Below are 18,381 nucleotides of genomic sequence, written 5' to 3'. Positions count from 1 at the left end.
CTGAGCACTGCAGTACAACACATCCTCATCTATCACCATATTTTCTAAGAAAAACTAAGTAAAAATATCCAATAAAACTCAAAACTTCAAAATTAAACATGAACAACCACATTAGTTACAGAAATAAATCCTTTCAGGATTTCTGAAGACCTTGTAAAAGAAAGAGTAACTTAATCATTCTTCCCCCCCCCACCCCAAGACAATGCAAAGAAACAAAATTCCAGGTATGTTTGCAAATTATATTTAAGCCCAAGGGAATGAGAAGAAATACAAGTGGAAATGAAATGCAAAATGTTCTCTCCTGTAATTTCTGTGTCTTATGGAGACAGATTGAGACAAAACTTTGGCTCTCAATAAAAGCTTCAGTAGAGTTCTCCTGTCAAAACCCAGCTATTATAGCCAGTCAGCATCAGAGCAAGGAGTTCTCCTGTGTACTCCAGAAAAAGACTGAAGTTCATCCTGGACAAATACCACGTACTTTCTTCATGTCTCTGCTGTATGTTTTGGTCACCTCTCTTCTTCAGTCCAACGAATTCAATTGCTTAAAACCTGAAATTTCTGTCAAGGTGCAAGTCATTACTGCATTTAGTGCCATATCCAACTTGTTCAGTTCTTAATGTGCCACTGAAATATCATTTATGCAATCTTAACTGAAAACTGATGCATCTCAACAGCATGTCATGATGTAGCTCGTGTCCCTCCCTATCTGCATATGCAAGTTTAGAAACTACTTTAATATGCAGTAACAGGAAAAGCCCCAGAAAGTAAGAGCTGAACTGCTGTCAAACCCATTAAAAAGCAGATAGACTATTTTTGCTTATATATTAAAAAATAATTTACTTTCCCAAAATAACATGCAATTACTTCATAATATTTTAAACACAGAGATGGAAAGTATTTGAAGGAAACTAAGTCTGAATCACATTGCACTGAAACAATATACTGAACTGATTTAAACTTCTGACTTGCAACAGAACTGCTTGTAACCACAAATTTTTATTTAGAATGTGCACTAGGTAGGCTGCCACACAGATGCAGAGGAGTCTTGGTTTACTTTCTCCTGACACCTCCACCACCTGCAAGCATGCTGGCCACCCGAATGAAGATATTCAGTGTATCTGAGTAGATACCCATGCACCTAGGAAACAAGAAATCAAAGTTAATACTGAAGAACAGAACTAGCAATGTCACACTATTATACTTCGTTTTCAAAAGCTTTTAAGAAGCATCTGATCTCAGTGCTTGGTATGTCAAAAAAACTGTATTTTTGTTCTACCACTTCTGTCAGCAGGGAGTATTCACACAAGTTTTAACAGATAGTATCCTCTTCTCATACAGCACCCCCCTGCTTTTATGCCCTACTTGTATCTGTTTATCTCAAGTTTTGAAGGTCAGCACTATTCTATTTTAAAGAAATAAGAAACCAGAATCAAGGAGTAAACAATTCACCTAAGATCAGACATACAACGTTTACAAGCAAATTGCTTGTTAGTCAGACTTGGTCTTTACTGACAATTAATTAATCCTTCTTTTCCTGCCTAGCACACTGTTGAAGCTTTTCATTTAGTGACCAGTGAATACTGAGTGACTATGAAAGAGCTCGTATTTCTTATCTCATCTGGTATTGACAGATATTTCCAGAAAGCAGCAACAAACTCTCCTGCAATGTTTTGGAAAAATTTTTTTAGAAAGCACTGCTGGAAGCATGTGACATCACACAGATTCCCATTTCTCTCACTTCAGGCAGACAGATTAGTTTTTAACTTCACTAGTTATTTTAGCACTGTATTTTTAAACCCTGTGATACTCCACATTTAAAAGCAATACACTTCTCAACAGTGAACAAAAGGCTGGGCTGTTTTTAAAGCATACTTCCACGTAGGTTGAAGCAAATCCTTAAACATTGAGATCAGCTGTTCTAGCAGCCAATACTTACGCATTGATTGGATCATATTTGGTTGCTCCATAGTAGGGGAGAGTTTCTGCACGGTGGATAACATGCTGTGTATCATGGAGCAGGAACATGCTGAAGAGTATCAGCCCACCATAGACAGCTACTGAATACAAACCAGCCCCAAAAGCAGAAGTAGGAGGCAAGAACATGGATCCTGTAGAGAAACATAAAACAAAGAAAGCTGTATATATCTGCTATTAGGAGTTGGGTCAAACTTCAGTTGCTGCTGCACACATTTTGCAATGAGCATTCAATCTGTCATCTGTGGGGCATTTTTATACCAAGAGTTTAACAGATGAGCTGAGTGTGTCACATGTACAGCCTCAGCTGATCACTCCAAACACCCTGGGGGATCATGCATGCTTTTCTTCATGAGAAAGTACTTCTGTCCCTAGGACTACAACAATGCCCAGAAATGGGAGAGAGAAAAGAACAACTGGAGCTGCATTTTAGCAGCTCAAGTTCATAACCTACTTAATCTGACAGTATTAAAACAGTACTTTACCAATTGAAGAGGCAAGAACAAAGCCTAAGCCTATTCCAAGTGGTCCTCCCATGTTCAGAAATTTTTCACTCGGAGCACACACAGCCACAGTTGAGAGCCCTCCAACAATTCCAGCAGTGTACCAGGCAGCTCTGACCAGCAAAGGACCACCCAAGAAGGTGAGAGGAGCCACCACAGCACCCATGACACCTGGTCAAAAGAAAACAAAACACCACTCAAGATTTGGAACAGTTCCAGTAAAAATAAACACACCTGCCAAGACAATTTTGTCTTGGTTTTTTTTCTTTTTTTTCCAGTCAGGCAACACGGCTCCAACTGATCTACTTGCATGATAAAATACCAGTGCACTTGATTTACAGCATCTAAGGGAGCACAAGAAACTGACAACCTCAAATTCCATGACCTATTTTTATCTGGCTCTGGAGAGTATTTCAGGGAGCTGTCCTTTGGAAGAAAGACTAACAAAAGTCAATATTGATTTGTTCAAAAGAGAGCTGGTCAGAGATTCTTCCCATGGACTAATCAACTGCTTGACAGCCACAGGAGCACTCCACACTGACAAACAGGACAAATTTCTGCTACAGTCATTAATTAGGCAAACAAGTCAAGCTTTTTGCTGCTCTTCTATGAAACCTCTATCTAGTCCATTAGTATCACATTAGGTGGTCTAACTTAGCAAGGATCACTAAAATTAATACTATTTCTTTGTGGAAGAAATATTGGCTCTCGAGGGGCAAATATAATTCCAAGTACTTATCATCCATGGGCCTTTCCTGAACCATGAATTCAAAACAGTTTTGCAAAACAGACATTATTTCCTGAATTAGGTATGATTAGTGAGAAAATGAAATGTATATGTGGCGTATACAGACCTCAAGTTTAAACTGAGCATGACTTCAGAAGATTTTGAAAAACATTAGAGTTGTGTTAAGGACATTTACAAAATCTTCCTGACATTCTGGAGTTCTTTGGAGTCTGAAAAAATCTAAACTCCTACAGCAATATACAAAAACTTACTTTAAAGTTTTATTTAATTAAGAATCTGATAATACTGAAGCACAGACATCTCTAAAATGAGCACTGCAACCACATACCTGAATGCATCATCCAAGCCAAATGCTTAGCTGCTGGACTATCTTCATAGGATATGGACCTGACCAACATTCCAGCACCAATCATAGCTGCAAAAGTTGCACCTATTGCCTGTAAAAACAGCATTACAGTAATTAATTAGTAATTAACTTGAACAAACAGTAGCTCAGGTTAACTTCAAGACATATGGTCTCTGTTCTAACCTCCTAGTCTAAAAGCCAGTAGTGCAATTCTTGAGAGCAACCGAATCCATAACCAGAGTGACTGACAATTTTACTCCTGCAAGGTTACAGCCAAATGTTATAGATCCTAACTAGCAGCAATTCCCATTTTACTTTTATACATTCTTCTAGGAAAGTAAATTTAGCAGTAAGATGGCAACAACCTCTTACCTGTCTCAGGTAAGAGAAGGAAAACATGGTTCCAACCTCTACTCTGATCCTCACTAAGGTACCTTCAAAGTTGGCCTTGCCTTTTCCTTGTACATTTCACCAATATTCAGTTCATGTGCTTTTACTACCAATGATTTTTACATGACATAACCTTCTCTTACTGCAGATTCTGAGCAGAATCATCCAGCAGCTAGCAAACAAATGTACAACTTTGGTTATTACCAAGGGTGCATTATTAAATTAATACCTGTAAAATTACTTAGGTGTACACATTTAACTATTATTGTTCCACTTCACTTAACATATTGAATACATAAGCATACATATTTTGTCACCAGTTTACCTGAACGATTTGCCTACCAGTATCATTTCAGCCTTAGCAAACAGGAGAAAGCTTTCAAAAAACTATAGAGAAGAGCACAGGGAGGAGGAAGAATGCATAGAGACCTCAGTTTCCAGCTTTAGAAAGTGACAGAAATAGTATCATTAGCCTCACATGGCTACTTGTAACAGGTTTTACTTGCATATAGCATAATATTTCTTTGTTCAGGTAGTTTGTCTTTGACTCCTATCAAAGAAGTCCAAAAGACACGTGCCAGCATGTAGTCAGAATCACCAAATCTTAAATCACAAAATATCCTTAGGATGCTTAAGTAGTCTTTATGGATAAGGATGTTACTCTAAGTAAAGTTTTGCCTTGCTTTTCACCAAAGTAGTTTACATTTCACATTTTCTACTCTAAGCCTTTGTGGTCTTCTCAGTAAATGTTTTTATATTCATAACATAAAGCTTACCAGCCAGGAGCCTCTTGTCATAAGGCTCATGAGTGCTGGAGTTCTGCTGACTGCCACAGCAGACAGGGCTGTCAAGCCAATGCTCCCAGCAAAGTACATGTAAGTAGAGTGAATCCTGTCTTTCACATACTGTGGCCAAACACTGCAAAGCAAACAGTCATACACAGCTGCTCAGTACCAGTATCACAATGAAGACCCATCTAAAACCACAATGCTACTTTAAAGTTTTATTTTTGCTGGTCTTCTATGAAACCTCTATCTAGTCCATTAATATTACTTTAGGTGGTTTAACTTATCAAGGATCACTAAAATTAATATTAAAATTAAATATATTAAGATTATTAATATATAAATATATTAATAATAAATTAATATTAAAATTAAATGTATATTTATATTTGCTGTTAAATATAAGAGAGAATTCATAATAATGTTGGAATGTACATTAGAATATTAGAAAATTAGAATGTGGGTTAGACTGTTAGAAAGTTAGAGAGTTAGGGGTTGGAAGGGACCTCTAGAGTTCATCTAATCCAACCCCTCTGCCCAAGAAGAGTCACACAGGAACACATCCAGGCAGGTTTTGATATTCTCCAGGAGACTCCACAACCTCTCTGGGCAGCCTATTCCAGTGCTCTGTCACCCTCACAGTAAAGAAGTTTCTCCTCATGTTGACATAAAACTTCCTGTGTTGTAGGTTAAACCTATTGTTCTTTGTCCTATTACTGGGCACCACCAAAAAGAGGTTGGTTCCTTCCTCAGATATTTATAGACATCAAGATCCCCTCTCAGCCTTCTTTTCTCAAGGCTTAACAGCTCCAGTTCTCTCAGTTTTTCCTGGCAGGAGAACGGTGTAGTCTGGCAACTTCTACCATGAGTTTACCTTGCTACAGGGAGCTCAACTTTTAAATCTTACTGGCCTAATGTAACATAATTCTCTACAATACTGCAAAACAGAAATAATTCTAATTCAATTCTATGCAGGAAACATACAGGTGAAAGAATAACAGAAGCTTTATAACTGTGGAAAAATAAAAAGAAATGTGGATGTATAACAATTTCCACAGAATGTGTACTGCACACTAAGCAGCCTTCCAAGCAGCTCACAAATTGCTGAGTCACAGTGCACATGATTATCTCACATCACAAGACACAAATGTCATTTCGAGATCTCTAACAATAGCAACAGACCTAGATGTGAGTGAAAGTCTGTGCAGTATGATTTGGTTTTACTACACACAGGAAACTTTCCCTACCAACACCAAAACTGAACAGAGTTCATACGTTTTCTCCCATTTTATTGTTTCTACCCATTACTTCAAGGCTTGTGGAAAAAAAAAAAAAAAATCATAGCTTTATCAGTGAAAAGCTTCTCACAGATACAACCAGCATGCATTCAGTACAAGTGCAGATAGTCAAATCCCAATATAATAATCAATAAAGCAAAATGTCTCCAGAACTCATTTCTCCCAAGCTCATGCTTATCACTAGGCACTTTTTAAGTCTGATTAACTACATGGTTTTGCCATCGCAGTGAGGTTTTTGTTGGCCAAAAAGCAACACAAACTTTTAATTAAAACTTATTTATTAAGAGCAAGGCTTATGCCAAGGTAAGTAGTGTGTTCAATGGAGACTCTCTCACCAACAAGCTGTACTGAACTTCATTGAACAGTCTCACAGGAACACTGGGCAGAGTGATCTTAACAATATGCTTTACAGAAGACTGCCCTTCATAAATTATCTGTGATATACCCCATAAGACATAGTTACATACTCTTCAGAACCAAATTTCAAAAATACAGCAAACAAAGGAACTAATTTAAGTCGACAACCATTTAAGCTTTGCTAACTGAAATTTTGCTTTCAGTCATATGCTTTAAAATCCTGCACAGAGACAACAGCTTTCTGTTCAGTGCTTAAAACAACATAAGCTGCAAGTACATGAGGTGATACCTGCTGAAGAGGAGACAGATCAGGAGAAGGAAGACTCACATAAGGTACTCCCTAAGCCATCTTACTTACACAGCTCTCTCAATAGCTCCAATCTCACTGGACATGCCCATCCCATAGTAACAGAGGGCCCCCAGGCCAACAGCAGCACCTCCAGCAACAATAAATTTCCCCAGGCGATCAGCTGTATGAAGAAAAAGAAAACCCACATTCTTAAGAATAGTTTTTTTTTTGGATAGTTAACAATGTTGTCACATGGGTTTCATTGTATCTGCAATGCCTGAAAGCTCCACTCCAGAAAGAGGTGACTTAACTTCAAGTCACTGTGTGTTACCAGTTCTCAGTGTGGAGAAGTCTACATTCATCCTACCAACACAACACAGCTGTGTAAAAGAAAGAATTGAGACCAGGCAGTACCACCTCAGCCTTCCTGGCCTTCATCACAGTGACAGGAATTCCAACACAAAATCAGTTAACAGGTTGTCTTAACAGAAGAGCTTGCCTGTCAGCTGATTTTAGTACATCCTTTTGCTGACTCACTCTAAGGCAGGAGAAAAAAAAAAAACAGATTTTGTGCTCTTTCCCCTACAATTTCTAGACATACAGCTTGTACACCCTGTATCAGATGAATGCTGCAAGTACCCATCATAAAACAGTTATAACTGATGTAAGAGCAGCTGAGACCAAATATCTTCATTTGTGTAACTCTCCAAGACTATACTTTCTCCCAATGTGTAATAGCCAAGGCACTATCTACATAAATGTCATTTGTTAATTTGTTAACTCAGTGCTATTACAGGACATTTACAAGTCTGTTCTGCTGAACACTGCTATCTAAAAAATGCCTTTGTCATCCACTGAAATGATGATCCACACTAGATGCACTCAGGCAAGCACAGCAAGCCAAGGCCTCACACAACTGCCACACCAGAAACCTTTATTTTTGCTGCAAAAAAATCCTTCCTTTAAACAGTATACAAAGCAGATGCAGCAAAGCAAGTGTTATTTTTTAAATCTTCATCCAAGTCTCCTTTAAGAAACAGCCATGACGTAGTAACATTATTTGCAGTTTTAATCTCTACAAGGACAGACAAGCAGAGAAACTGCTTGCAGGAATTTGAGGGAGATCATTAAACAAACATATATGAAACAATATTCTCAAGTCTGATTAACATCTGGAAGAAAACAGATTACTCAAGGAAGTTTTAAGTAAAGATTCCAAGATTCTCAATATTTGAAGCAGAGCTACTCTACCTTTAATTGCTGTTTCTGCAGATGGCTCAAATGCTGCTTCTTTGATTTCCTGGCCAATTTTTCCACGCCTTACACCTGTCCTTACTCTGGTGGCATAACACTGTTAAGATTCAGAAATAACATAAGAAAGATTAAATAACATCAACCAGAAGACATTTCTTATCACTTTACTTGCTACACTTAAAATTGCTACATAATCCCTTAGTTATCCCTACTTACCTTCCAAAGACAAGAAGCAACAACACTCAAATAAAACAACTGAACATTTAAGTTTAGGAAGCTTTGTGAATAACACCCACACATTCTGGAAGTACAGAACCAATACAGTGAAGTTCAGAAGATGAAATTTTCAATTTGCATTTCTTATACTCTAGTCTCAAAGTACTGAAAAAAGCCCTCAAGTTGTTGGTTTGTTTTTTTTATGTAAAAACTCTTTAGTTTTGAAAAGGTTTTAAATAGAAAACCATGTACACAGAGTGTTTCTAAGTAAAAAAAAAAAAAAACCCAAACCATTATTGCAAGATACTTGTACTTTACAGTCACTAACTTCACAACAGCAACACACATTCTTTGCTTTGAACTCTAGCCTTGACTTAGATAACAAACCTTGAATGAAGGTCTATAAACTTAAGGCTGAGAAGCTCCAAGTAAATAGAGCATTCTGAAGTCCTAGTAAGCTGCAAGATCAACACAGAATAAACTACAACTTCCGAAGTTTCCTTACCAGTTTTTCCAGAAATGTTTTATTACAAAGGCACCTGAGCAACCCAGGGCTCACTTAAAATTAACACTAAAACCTGCAATGTACAAGCATTGCTATCACTAGCCATTAAGCAATAAACTCCAAAAGTTTACCAGAACACTTAAGTTTTGTTATGTTCTCACAAGATGTATCCCAACACTGTAATTATATAGCATTCACCACAGAAATAAAACCACCACGAAAAAACCCAACAAAACCAACAAGAAATCCCAGTTTTTAGAACTGCAAGTAAGACCCATGGTAGTCCTGCATAGTTCAGAAATTACTCAAGCTGGACTGCAGCTCTAAAAACATACTAGGACTAAAGCCTTTGAAAATAAAGTTTTTACTTTAATATGGCATTTAGCATTCTTGCTCAGAAACAAGAAGCTAGGAGGCCAGACAAGAATTTTTGCTCCTCCCACCTTACATAGCAAGACTTGTCCATCACTACCTCCTTTAAGTCCTTTTTTACAGCATTTTCAATGGGGAAATAGTAATTGGAACATAAGATATTACTTTAGTTTCTCTTAAATCCCTTTAGATTAATTAACACTTTCCCTTCAGTAAATCAAAGCAGGTACCTCAAACAAGCAGAAAGCTCAGGATCACTGAACCACTCAAGCCTCTAAAGCATCAGCAGTCACAACCATTAGAAAGATAACTAATTACCTTACCTGGTTAGGCTGCCACAGCCTGTATGCATTTATATTGGAGTTCCTCAAAGCTGGAGAAGTCTGAGCAAAGGTGGGGCGGAGGGTCTGGCATGGTAATGCCCTCAGGCATACCAGCCTTGCAGCCAGCATGGTTGCTTAGATAATTTAATACACTGTCTTCCTGAAAGTACACGAGAAAATATGCTTCACTGTTTTGTTAGGTAGTTTTCAGATGAGATATACTTACTACTTATTATCAGCTATGCTGCAGGCTGCAAGGTAGAATTCTCTCTAAGATCCAGAGCCTTCCTACGTATGCAGTTTAATTCTGTTCTACCCACGTTTTTCTCCAATGTCCAGAGACTTCTCTCTTAGAACTTACCCAAAACCAGGACATTACACTTTTCACACGTACAAATCCCTTCACATACTTCTTTTAAAGTTATTTGGCAACTAACTCTGAAACATAACTGTCCTCCAGATAGGTGTTCAAAAATATGCTCCATATTGACATAAACTTCAGCAAAATATAAACCCAAATGAGTAAACAGCAAAATATACAAAGCAGCAGAAGTTTCAGAGAGTTCTTAAGCTATCTTTGGAAGAACTAATTAGCTTTATGGACATTAGAGGCAGTGAAGGTCACCGCCCAAAACACAAACCAGGTCATCTTACTTAGTTCTGACCAGAGGAAAGAGACGTCACTCAAGGGCAAACTGGCAGCAAAAATAAGCCACCAGCACTCTCGAAGTAGTATTAATGCTGTTAGCTTAATTCCACAAATACCACGTACACTAAAGACACCAAGTCCTTGTAATTACACTTATACATTCAACCTCAAGACACCTCAACTATCAAAATATTTTTTAAATCACTGTTAATATCTTACATGTACAGTGTCCAACATAATTCAAGAACACTCTAAATAGAGGTAAATTCATGCACACGCATGAGGAATGAGCACCCACAGCACTAGACAACCAGCATCAACCACAAGGAATTGAAAGCGAGAAAATAACAAAGTCCCTTTGTTTTGAAGCTCAGTTAGGGAATTCTGCTTTCCTCAGGACAAGTGCTTTCAAACACACACTCGGTTTCCACCACTAAACCCCCCTCTTTCGCCGAAGGGATAACGTTTTCAGGCACCTACGGTAACACCGCTGGGATTTCTATTTTCTTTGCAACTTGTATTTAAAGCAAAACAACTCCGAGCATTAGATTAGTAACAAAGATCAGCGACAGTGGAGGATTATAAGGAAAACGAAACTCTTCCAACATTCCAACACATTAACTGGCAAACGCAGCAGCAAGAAAACCCCGCAGAGCCCCCGCCCCGCCGCAGGATGAGGAAACCCGCTCAGCCCCGGCGAGGGCCCTGAGGCGGCAGGGAGGCCTCCAAGGCCCAGACTAGGCCTGGAGCGGGCCGCGAGGCCTTTCCTCGCGTTCGGACCTTTCTCATCCCCGTTTCCGCAACCCGCTGGGATAGACGCTGCCCCCCCAGCGTGTCCCCCGCCTCGCCATCCCGTCCCTGCGTACCTGTAAGGCCGCTTCTCACCGCTCTGCCCGACCGACCCCGCTCCGACTCCACCCGCAGCTCCGCTCCGGCGCCCCGAGCCCGCAGTGAGGTTGCGCGGCCCCGAGCGCTGCCCCTGATTGGCTCGCTCGCCCCACGTGACCGCAGAGCACGCAAGCGCCATAGGCTGGAGGCGGCGGGGCCAAGGGCGGTTCCGCAGTCTGAGTGACGAGCGTGGGTGCCATGTTGAGTGAGGGCAGGGAAAGTTCTGGAAGCCGCCCTTGCCCGGGTGGTTCCTGACGCAGCGCTGCGTGTCGCAGGCTGTAAATCAGCTGCTGCCCGCCCTGCGGCTGCCACCGCCCCGCTTTGGCCACCGGGCGAACAGCGCTGGCCAGCAACCATTTCCTCGGTGGCCGAGCCCCTGCGGCGCCATTTCGAGCGGGGTTCCGCAGTCTGTGCCACACCGGCCCCCCGCGGGGGGAGCTGCAGCACCGGGCGGGACCGCTCCCTGCTGAGAGCGGCAAAGGAGTTCGAGTCCCCCTCCTTCCCCACGGGAGATGTGAACCGCAGCGCTCTCGGTGCCCACACTCGGTGCCCACACGATTACCCGGCCGGGGGATCACCCCTGGAGGGCCGCCCCACTCTCCCGGCCCGGGGCCCCCCGGGCTGCCAGGCAGCCGCCCCTGCTCGCCAGCAGGTGGCATGAGCTGTGTGGAAATACCCGGGAGAGGCCTCCGGGGTTCGCTGCCCCTCCCGGGAACACGGTACCCGTCCTCATTTTCTGCTCATTTTTTAAGCTCTGAGATGAACTTGCCCCTGGCCAAGACCCAGCTGCCCCATCAGCAATGGTGGCAGTGCCTCGGGTTACATAGCTAGGAAGGGGCAAAGTTGCTGTGGAAGCAGCAACTCAGGTGGAGAGAGGAGGGAGAATATTTAGAGAAACAACTCTGCAGGCACCAAGGTTAGGGAAGAAGGAGGAGGAGAAAGTGCTGCAGGCACTGGAGCAGAGGAATCTCTGCAGCGTTTGATAAAGCCCATGGTGAGGCAGGTTGTGCCCATGGAGGCTGATGGTAAAGCAGCTTTCCACCTGTGGAGATTAATGGTGGAGCAGATGTCCACCCACAGCCCGTGGAAGACCCCATGCTGGAAGAGGTGGATGCCCAAAGGAGGATGTAATCCTGTGGGAAGCCATGCTGGAGCAGGCTCCTGGCAGGACTTGTGACCCCATGGGGGACCCATGCTGCAGAAATCTGTTCCTGAAGGACTGCACCCCATGGAAAGGACCCGTGCTGGAGCAGTGAAAGAAGAGCTGCAGCCCATGGGAAGGACTTGTGAAAAGTGCACAGGGGGCTGTCTCTTGTGGCTGTCTCCTGTGGGAGGGACTGATTCAGAAAAATAATGGGATAAAATGTTGAAGGCCAGATGTAGAGGCCCTATTATTTTGTAACAGAAGATTTAGAAGCCTTACAGGTAACAGGGACTTAGCTCCTTGGAGTTAACACCTCTGCTGTATTCTGCTGTATTTGTCTGTATTATCTGCTTTAAGACAGGCATGCACATGTAAAATACAGCATCATGTACATAAATCACATAAGTGGATGCTTCCAGCCCCAATCCTAGCCTTGCAAGCCCACTCCAGCCCTTCCAGGGGCCAAACCTTTCCCCGTTTTAACTAATTATCTGTGGGCAGCTTCTTTCCAGTCTCACTACAACTGAAGCTCTGAGCTTTTTTTCTAAGCTTAACAAGGAACTGAGCCCTTGCAATGACACAGGAACACTTCCCTGGACTATCTGTTCCTCAAGGCAACATTTTTTGTAGCCCTTTGTTGCCTTTGGCAACTCAACTCCAAATGGAGCTCTGGCTTTCTTTTCCATCAGCCCTAACCCCAAGCCTAGGCTGAGCCAAAGTCTTGTGACTTGGCTCAGTCCTGAACCTTAATATTACCAGGAAAAGAATTCTTTTGCTAGCCCTATTTCTGCTTCCCAGCCCTTTTCCAGCTCCACAGGACATTTTCTTGTTCTCTTCTTGCTACTGCTAATCCTAACCCCAGTTCAAGCCATGAGCCAGGCCCTACAGAGAAACAGCCTCTTCAGAGAACTCTTTGGGCAGCCCCTTCCCAGCCCTGCTCTAGCAATAGCTCTGAGGTTTCTTTCAGCCTTAACCTCTGGGCAAGGTTTTTCACAGCCAAGTAGCAGACTGTGAGAGCCTTGAGCAGGATCAAAGACAAAACAACAAAGAAGGTGTTGAATGTAGATTTAGGTACAGAAATAGATTGCAACATGGATACACTTTTGAAGATGTGAGATTAATTTACTACATCCTGAAGCTTCCTTGTTTATAGGAAAGGAAATGGAACAAACTGCTAGTTCAGAAAATGGAAGTCAGATAAGAGAGAGGGGGTGTAGGAGAAGTCTAAGAGTGCCCCAGCACACCAGTAGGATCTTGAAGAAGGCTTTGAATGAGAATAATGCAGAAGAATGCATAACAGGGAGGTGGAAATTCCATCAGAGGAACCTGATGGGATTCACAGCCTGATTGTTACTTACCTGGATGTTTGTTTTCCTTAGAGTAAATGAAAATCCAGAGCTTTGAAGTCGACTGCTTCCAGGTATCCTTCAATGGAATAAAAAATGCCAGTTGCAGGCCAGAAACACATTGTTTATTTAGAGATTTCTAATGTTTATTTCTGAGCTTGTCATACTCTATAATTGTTAGGTACTCAAGGAGTCAATATATTAATGTTTACACTTATAATTCAGCTATTAGTAGTCATAATTTATGCAAGGAATCAAACTTCTCTTTTACTGTGGCATGCAATCATGTAAAATACCTCTTGAAACTTTCAAAATAAGATCCTTAATGCAGTTCTGTCCCCAGCTGTTAAACACTTTTGCCAGAAGCAACTCAAATCCCCCCAGGGCCCAGGCTGCAGCAAATTCAGCTGTTGAGGCTTTTGACAGGAACTTGCCTGGTAGCAGAAACTCCCTTTTCTGCTACCTGGTCAACACATGTAAATGCTCCAGCAAGTGAAACTGGTGCATGAGAGGGTAAACAGTGGCCTCTCCCCTAAGCAAGTCCCAAATCATCAAAGAGTTTTTGAGTTCAAGCCAGCAGGCTGGAGCCTGTGTGCTGGCACTGGAACAGGACTCAGTCTCAGACAGGAAGGCAAATGGCTTCAGTCACTGTGCCACATGCTATTACTGCAGAGCCTGGAAGCAGCTGGCTGGGCTTTTGCTGTAGTTGAGGCTCCTGCTGACAAAAGCATGGAGAGCAGCAGGACACTGCAGCTCGGTGGAGAGATGGCAGCCAAATGCAAGCATCAAAATTTGCTTTTTACCTCTGGTGCACTGTTCCTTCCTTGGATGCTCTTCCTTCTTTGTCTGAGTCCAACGCTTGGATCTGGGTCCAGTGCTGTTCAGCATCTTTGTTAATGACCTGGATGATGCCAGGGAGTCTGCTTGCAATGCTTTCAAGCTTGCAGGTGACACAAAAGTGAGAGGGGTGGGTGATCCACCAGGTGGTTGTGCTGCCATCCAGAGGGATGCTGAGTGCCTGGAGAACTGGGCAAATGGGCAAGTCATCCAGTTCAGCAAAAGGGAGAGCAAAGCCCTGCATCCACCAGCACAGGCCAGGGCAATCCAAATGAAAAGCAGATTGGCAGAAAAAGCCCTGGGGGTCCTGCTGGACAGAAATTGAACACAAGCCTCTAATGTGCCTCTGCTCTACTATAAGTCTGTGAATTATTGATATAAAAAAGATTCCTGAAGCACCTTTGGTTTTTTCAGGACGGTAGAAAGCATTTGGAAGAGAGTAAATATTTTCTTCAGGCAATATGTAAAAAAAGGATCATGTTTCCAAAGAAACAAAATTATCAAAAAAGAAAAATACTGGGGTTTTGTGGGTTTTTTGTTGTTTTTTTGAAGCAGGTGATCAGTACCTCAGAAATCAAACGTACCAACAGGAAAACTCGTACTGGCATGAACATTTCCTACAATTTTAATTTCAATAAGCCATGTTTTTAACCAAAAACATGTATTGTATTTGATGGAAAACTTAGTATTCTCTAGGCAGGAACAAGTTTGATATTGAATAGTTAATGTCTGATCAGATATTTTGCAAGATTGGAAAAGTCCCATCATGAAGGGACTTGAGTATCCCGAAGGGATGTGAGAAGCTGGCCCTTTGCCTGCTTCCCAGCCCTGCTAATTCCCAGGAGTGAAATTTCCCATCAGGAGCTGCTGTGCCAGGGCACAAGTTGTTGGGAAAGCTGATCTGACTGCCTGAGTCCCAAAGAGATTATTCCAAGCTCCCCTCCTCAAGTCTTGTATGAGAAAGATCAGATATTTTCAGACAGTAAAGTCAGTCTGTTCTTACAGACAAAAGGTTTCTTAAGGGATTTTGTTGTCTTTCCAGGGAAGTGAGGATTGCAAGCAATGCAGTCATCTTCCAGGAGATACCCCTTGACATATTTTCAGCTGTATGCTCTGCCGTGCCAGCTGCCTTTGAAATGGGAGAATAAAAAAGTCTTTTTTAGCCCCGTGCAATCCTGGAAAGCTGCAGAAGCCACAAGCACCCAGTGCTGTGTTGCTAAAGTGGGTCAGTGTCACGTGTGAAGCTGGGTCACTATTTTCTTCAAGTGTGAGGATTTTAGGGTCTTGTTTTATTCAACTCGATCTCCAAACATTTCAAGCAGACAGTTGCTTCATTAATTAATGCATAATTAATTGTACATCCCTATGCAACTCAAATTCCACTAGCTGCTTATACCTGTTTTTTCTGGTGTTTTTTTTTCTGCTCGACACCAAAATCCCCACAAACTGAGAAAGAGATGCCAAGGAATCAGAAGAATATTTCTGAGTGAGAATATTGACAAGGGGTTCTTTATGTTCAACCAGCTTTTAAATGCCAATTTAACTATATGCAAATTAAATCTTTTTGCTGAGGGTAGGAGCAGAACAGTTATTTTTCAGGTCATGTTAATTTTTGCCCTTGAACACCCCTCACCCCCAAAGTCTAACAATACAGACTGCTGCAGAGAAAGGACAGGCTGTGTGAAGAGGTCTTGGATATGCTGTGGGCAGTAAGAAGGCAAGGCCAGACCAGGCTTCTTTTAATGAAAATTTTCATTCTATAGAATTCTGCTTCAGGCTGTGAAATGTGAAACCAGCTGATAGCATCAGTTTGACTCTGAAGGGTCATGTGCCTGGATAAGAAAGTTCTGATTTAACTCAAGCTTAGAGAAATGCCATCCCAAGTTAAGGACAAAATAGACAAGAGATATTCCATGTCACCACTGAAGTGATTTCTTAGGAGGGTGGCACCAAGGCTCAATGGCTGAGATCCCTCTTCTCTTTGCCTCTATGACTTGGCCTCTTTGGCAGCAAACCAGCAGTTTCAGTCTGGCACAAATCTAAGTGCCAGATCCATTTTTTTTTCTTCCTATGAAGTGCACGTTCTCAAAGGGTAAAAAGCCCTGTATAAAACAATTGCAAAGTTAAATAATCATTGTTGTTCTCAAGAAATTACTTTAGTAGCCCTGTCTATGTAGGCAACAGACAGAGAAGTGTCACCTCAGGACAGTCTTTCTTTCAGGAGGAGTTTCTGCCCCTCAGACACAAGCCCAGCAGTCTGGCTTAACAACAGAACTAAGCAGGCTGCAGAAGAAACAGATGAGAGCTCCTCCAGTATCAGGCTCTGGGATTTCACCCTCAGCAAGCAGTCATGCAGGAACCAGCTGCTGATTACTACCAAAGCAAAACCTGGGATAGAAATGCCTGACATTACGAGAGCCTGAGGAAATCACACTGAAAATGCAGCGATGCCTCACTGATCCTGCTGAAGTGTTCTGTCCCTGTTTCCAAAGCATTGCTCAGCTACTGGAGGTGGCCAGGTGAGATATAATCTCAGGTGGTGCAGTTTCCTTCCCAGTAACCAGAAAGCAAATGAACTGGAATTTTGAATCTCAGCGTGGAAAGGAATCTTATCTTTGAAATGGAAGTTATTTCACCTGTGACTGTAAATGAGAACGAGTGGTGAGCAAGCACCATGAAAACACCTTGGTTTAGTTTAAAGATATTTATGGGAAGTCTCACTTATTGCTAAATGATGGAGAACAGTTATCATCTGTTAATTTACTACTACATAAGTAAAAATGTGCTAGGAGAAGCACACTTGTCAAATGAAAGCTCATTTAACGATTACACAGCACCTGGTGAATAACATCCAGTTAAAAAGTAAGCAATAAATGCATATTTTCTTTAGAATAATGTATTCTAGGAAAATAAGGTGACCAAAGCCCTTAACATTTTTGCTGGTCACAGAAAAACCAAAAAATATTAGAAAGTACACTAGGAGGTATTTCTTTTTGTAGTGAATATTGGAGTATTTAATACAACTACAACTTCCATGAGAAAGCTATTGGCTCTGATTCTCCACCCCACTGCAGCAGGCTGAGCTGAAGTCAGTACTGATATCTTGCTGTATTCAGACTAAAAAAAAAAAAAAAATCAGATAAAATACTAGTCTGGATATTACCTAGTATTTAGCCTCTTTGTTGGGTTTTTTCTTGTCACCACAGTATCTGAAGGTGTAATGTATCAAATCAATAGTAATAGCAAAATCCCAAGCCTCATCCAGAAGCTCATGTTTTCCTCTTCATGGGAGTGAGGATTTTTGCAGAATCAGGATTATTTTTGGGGGGTAGGGAGTAATCGAGGTAATCCTGGGTAGTGATGAGCATCATAAGTAAATAGTAAAGAGATGGTACCAGAACCCCCTTAATGATGGAAAGGTGTTCTCCAAGACTTGTTTCATCAAGAAACTGGGAGGTGATCTGTCTGGTCTCCTCTGGAAACAGTCCTTCACTCTTGTGCTTCAGCCTGGGTTTTTCAGTTTTTTCACAGCGATTTATTTGAGACCAAAACATACTGAGAAAAAAGGACACTGAAGCTAGATAACCTCTAATTTAAAAGTTAAAAATCTAAAAAAATTTCTGTAGCATAGTGAGCTATATTAGGGAGAAAAAAACCTAAACACAAATAAAAAAATAGCTAAAAGTATTAAAAAAAAACCAAACTGATCATTTGTAAGTATGCAAATAGCTGCACCCTCATTTCTCTTCTTTTCTATGATGTATCTGTTCAATAAAATGTGGCATTTTTGCATTGAGTACTTTTGGGAAACAATTTGATTAAAAGAAAAAAAAAGTTAATGTGTGAAAAATCCTCTACAGCAATCCCAGTACATCAGTTTTAGACAAGGATCATTTGGGACTCAAAAAGCAAGTGTGTTTCTTCTCAGGTAATGCCAAACAGATATATGTAGAAGTGAAAGTTTAAAAAGAGAAAAAAAAAAAAAAAGGCAGAAGAGATGCTTGCAAGTGAAGCCATGATGAGATGGTAGCCCTGGAAAACAGCCTAGTACGTAAGAGGCAAACTCTACTGAGGAATCACTTACAAGGGCTGACATATGACATCCTGACACCTCTAGATGAAGAAGAAAGTATGTTTGATAAGGTTTGATGAGCAGC

At 41.4% G+C, this 18,381-nt stretch overlaps 1 protein-coding gene across 1 annotated transcript; it reads right to left on the bottom strand.

Annotated features, from left to right (window-relative positions):
• Positions 1–218: 218 nt before the first annotated feature.
• On the bottom strand, positions 219–11,045 carry GHITM (growth hormone inducible transmembrane protein). The gene is made up of 9 exons (XM_071749294.1): positions 10,876–11,045; positions 9,361–9,520; positions 7,942–8,041; positions 6,760–6,871; positions 4,738–4,879; positions 3,554–3,662; positions 2,460–2,648; positions 1,937–2,108; positions 219–1,138 (listed from the first exon to the last, which is right to left on the bottom strand). The coding sequence occupies exons 2-9, from the start codon at positions 9,487–9,489 to the stop codon at positions 1,051–1,053; spliced, it is 1,041 nt and encodes a 346-aa protein (XP_071605395.1). The 5' UTR covers positions 9,490–9,520; positions 10,876–11,045; the 3' UTR covers positions 219–1,050.
• Between the last annotated feature and the right edge of the window lie 7,336 nt (positions 11,046–18,381).

The sequence above is a fragment of the Heliangelus exortis genome, chromosome 7, assembly GCF_036169615.1.
Source record: "Heliangelus exortis chromosome 7, bHelExo1.hap1, whole genome shotgun sequence".
NCBI lineage: Eukaryota > Metazoa > Chordata > Aves > Apodiformes > Trochilidae > Heliangelus > Heliangelus exortis.
This window is presented reverse-complemented; position numbering and strand designations above follow the sequence as displayed.

Bases quoted from the DNA above. Each gene is read 5' to 3' on its own strand.
- GHITM (XM_071749294.1), bottom strand. From the start codon at position 9,489: ATGCTGGCTGCAAGGCTGGTATGCCTGAGGGCATTACCATGCCAGACC. The intron at 8,042-9,360 runs GTAAGGTAATTA...GAATCTTAACAG, and splicing joins GGCTGTGGCAGCCTAACCAG to TGTTATGCCACCAGAGTAAG. The intron at 3,663-4,737 runs GTAAGCTTTATG...CTGTTTTTACAG, and splicing joins TGACAAGAGGCTCCTGGCTG to GCAATAGGTGCAACTTTTGC.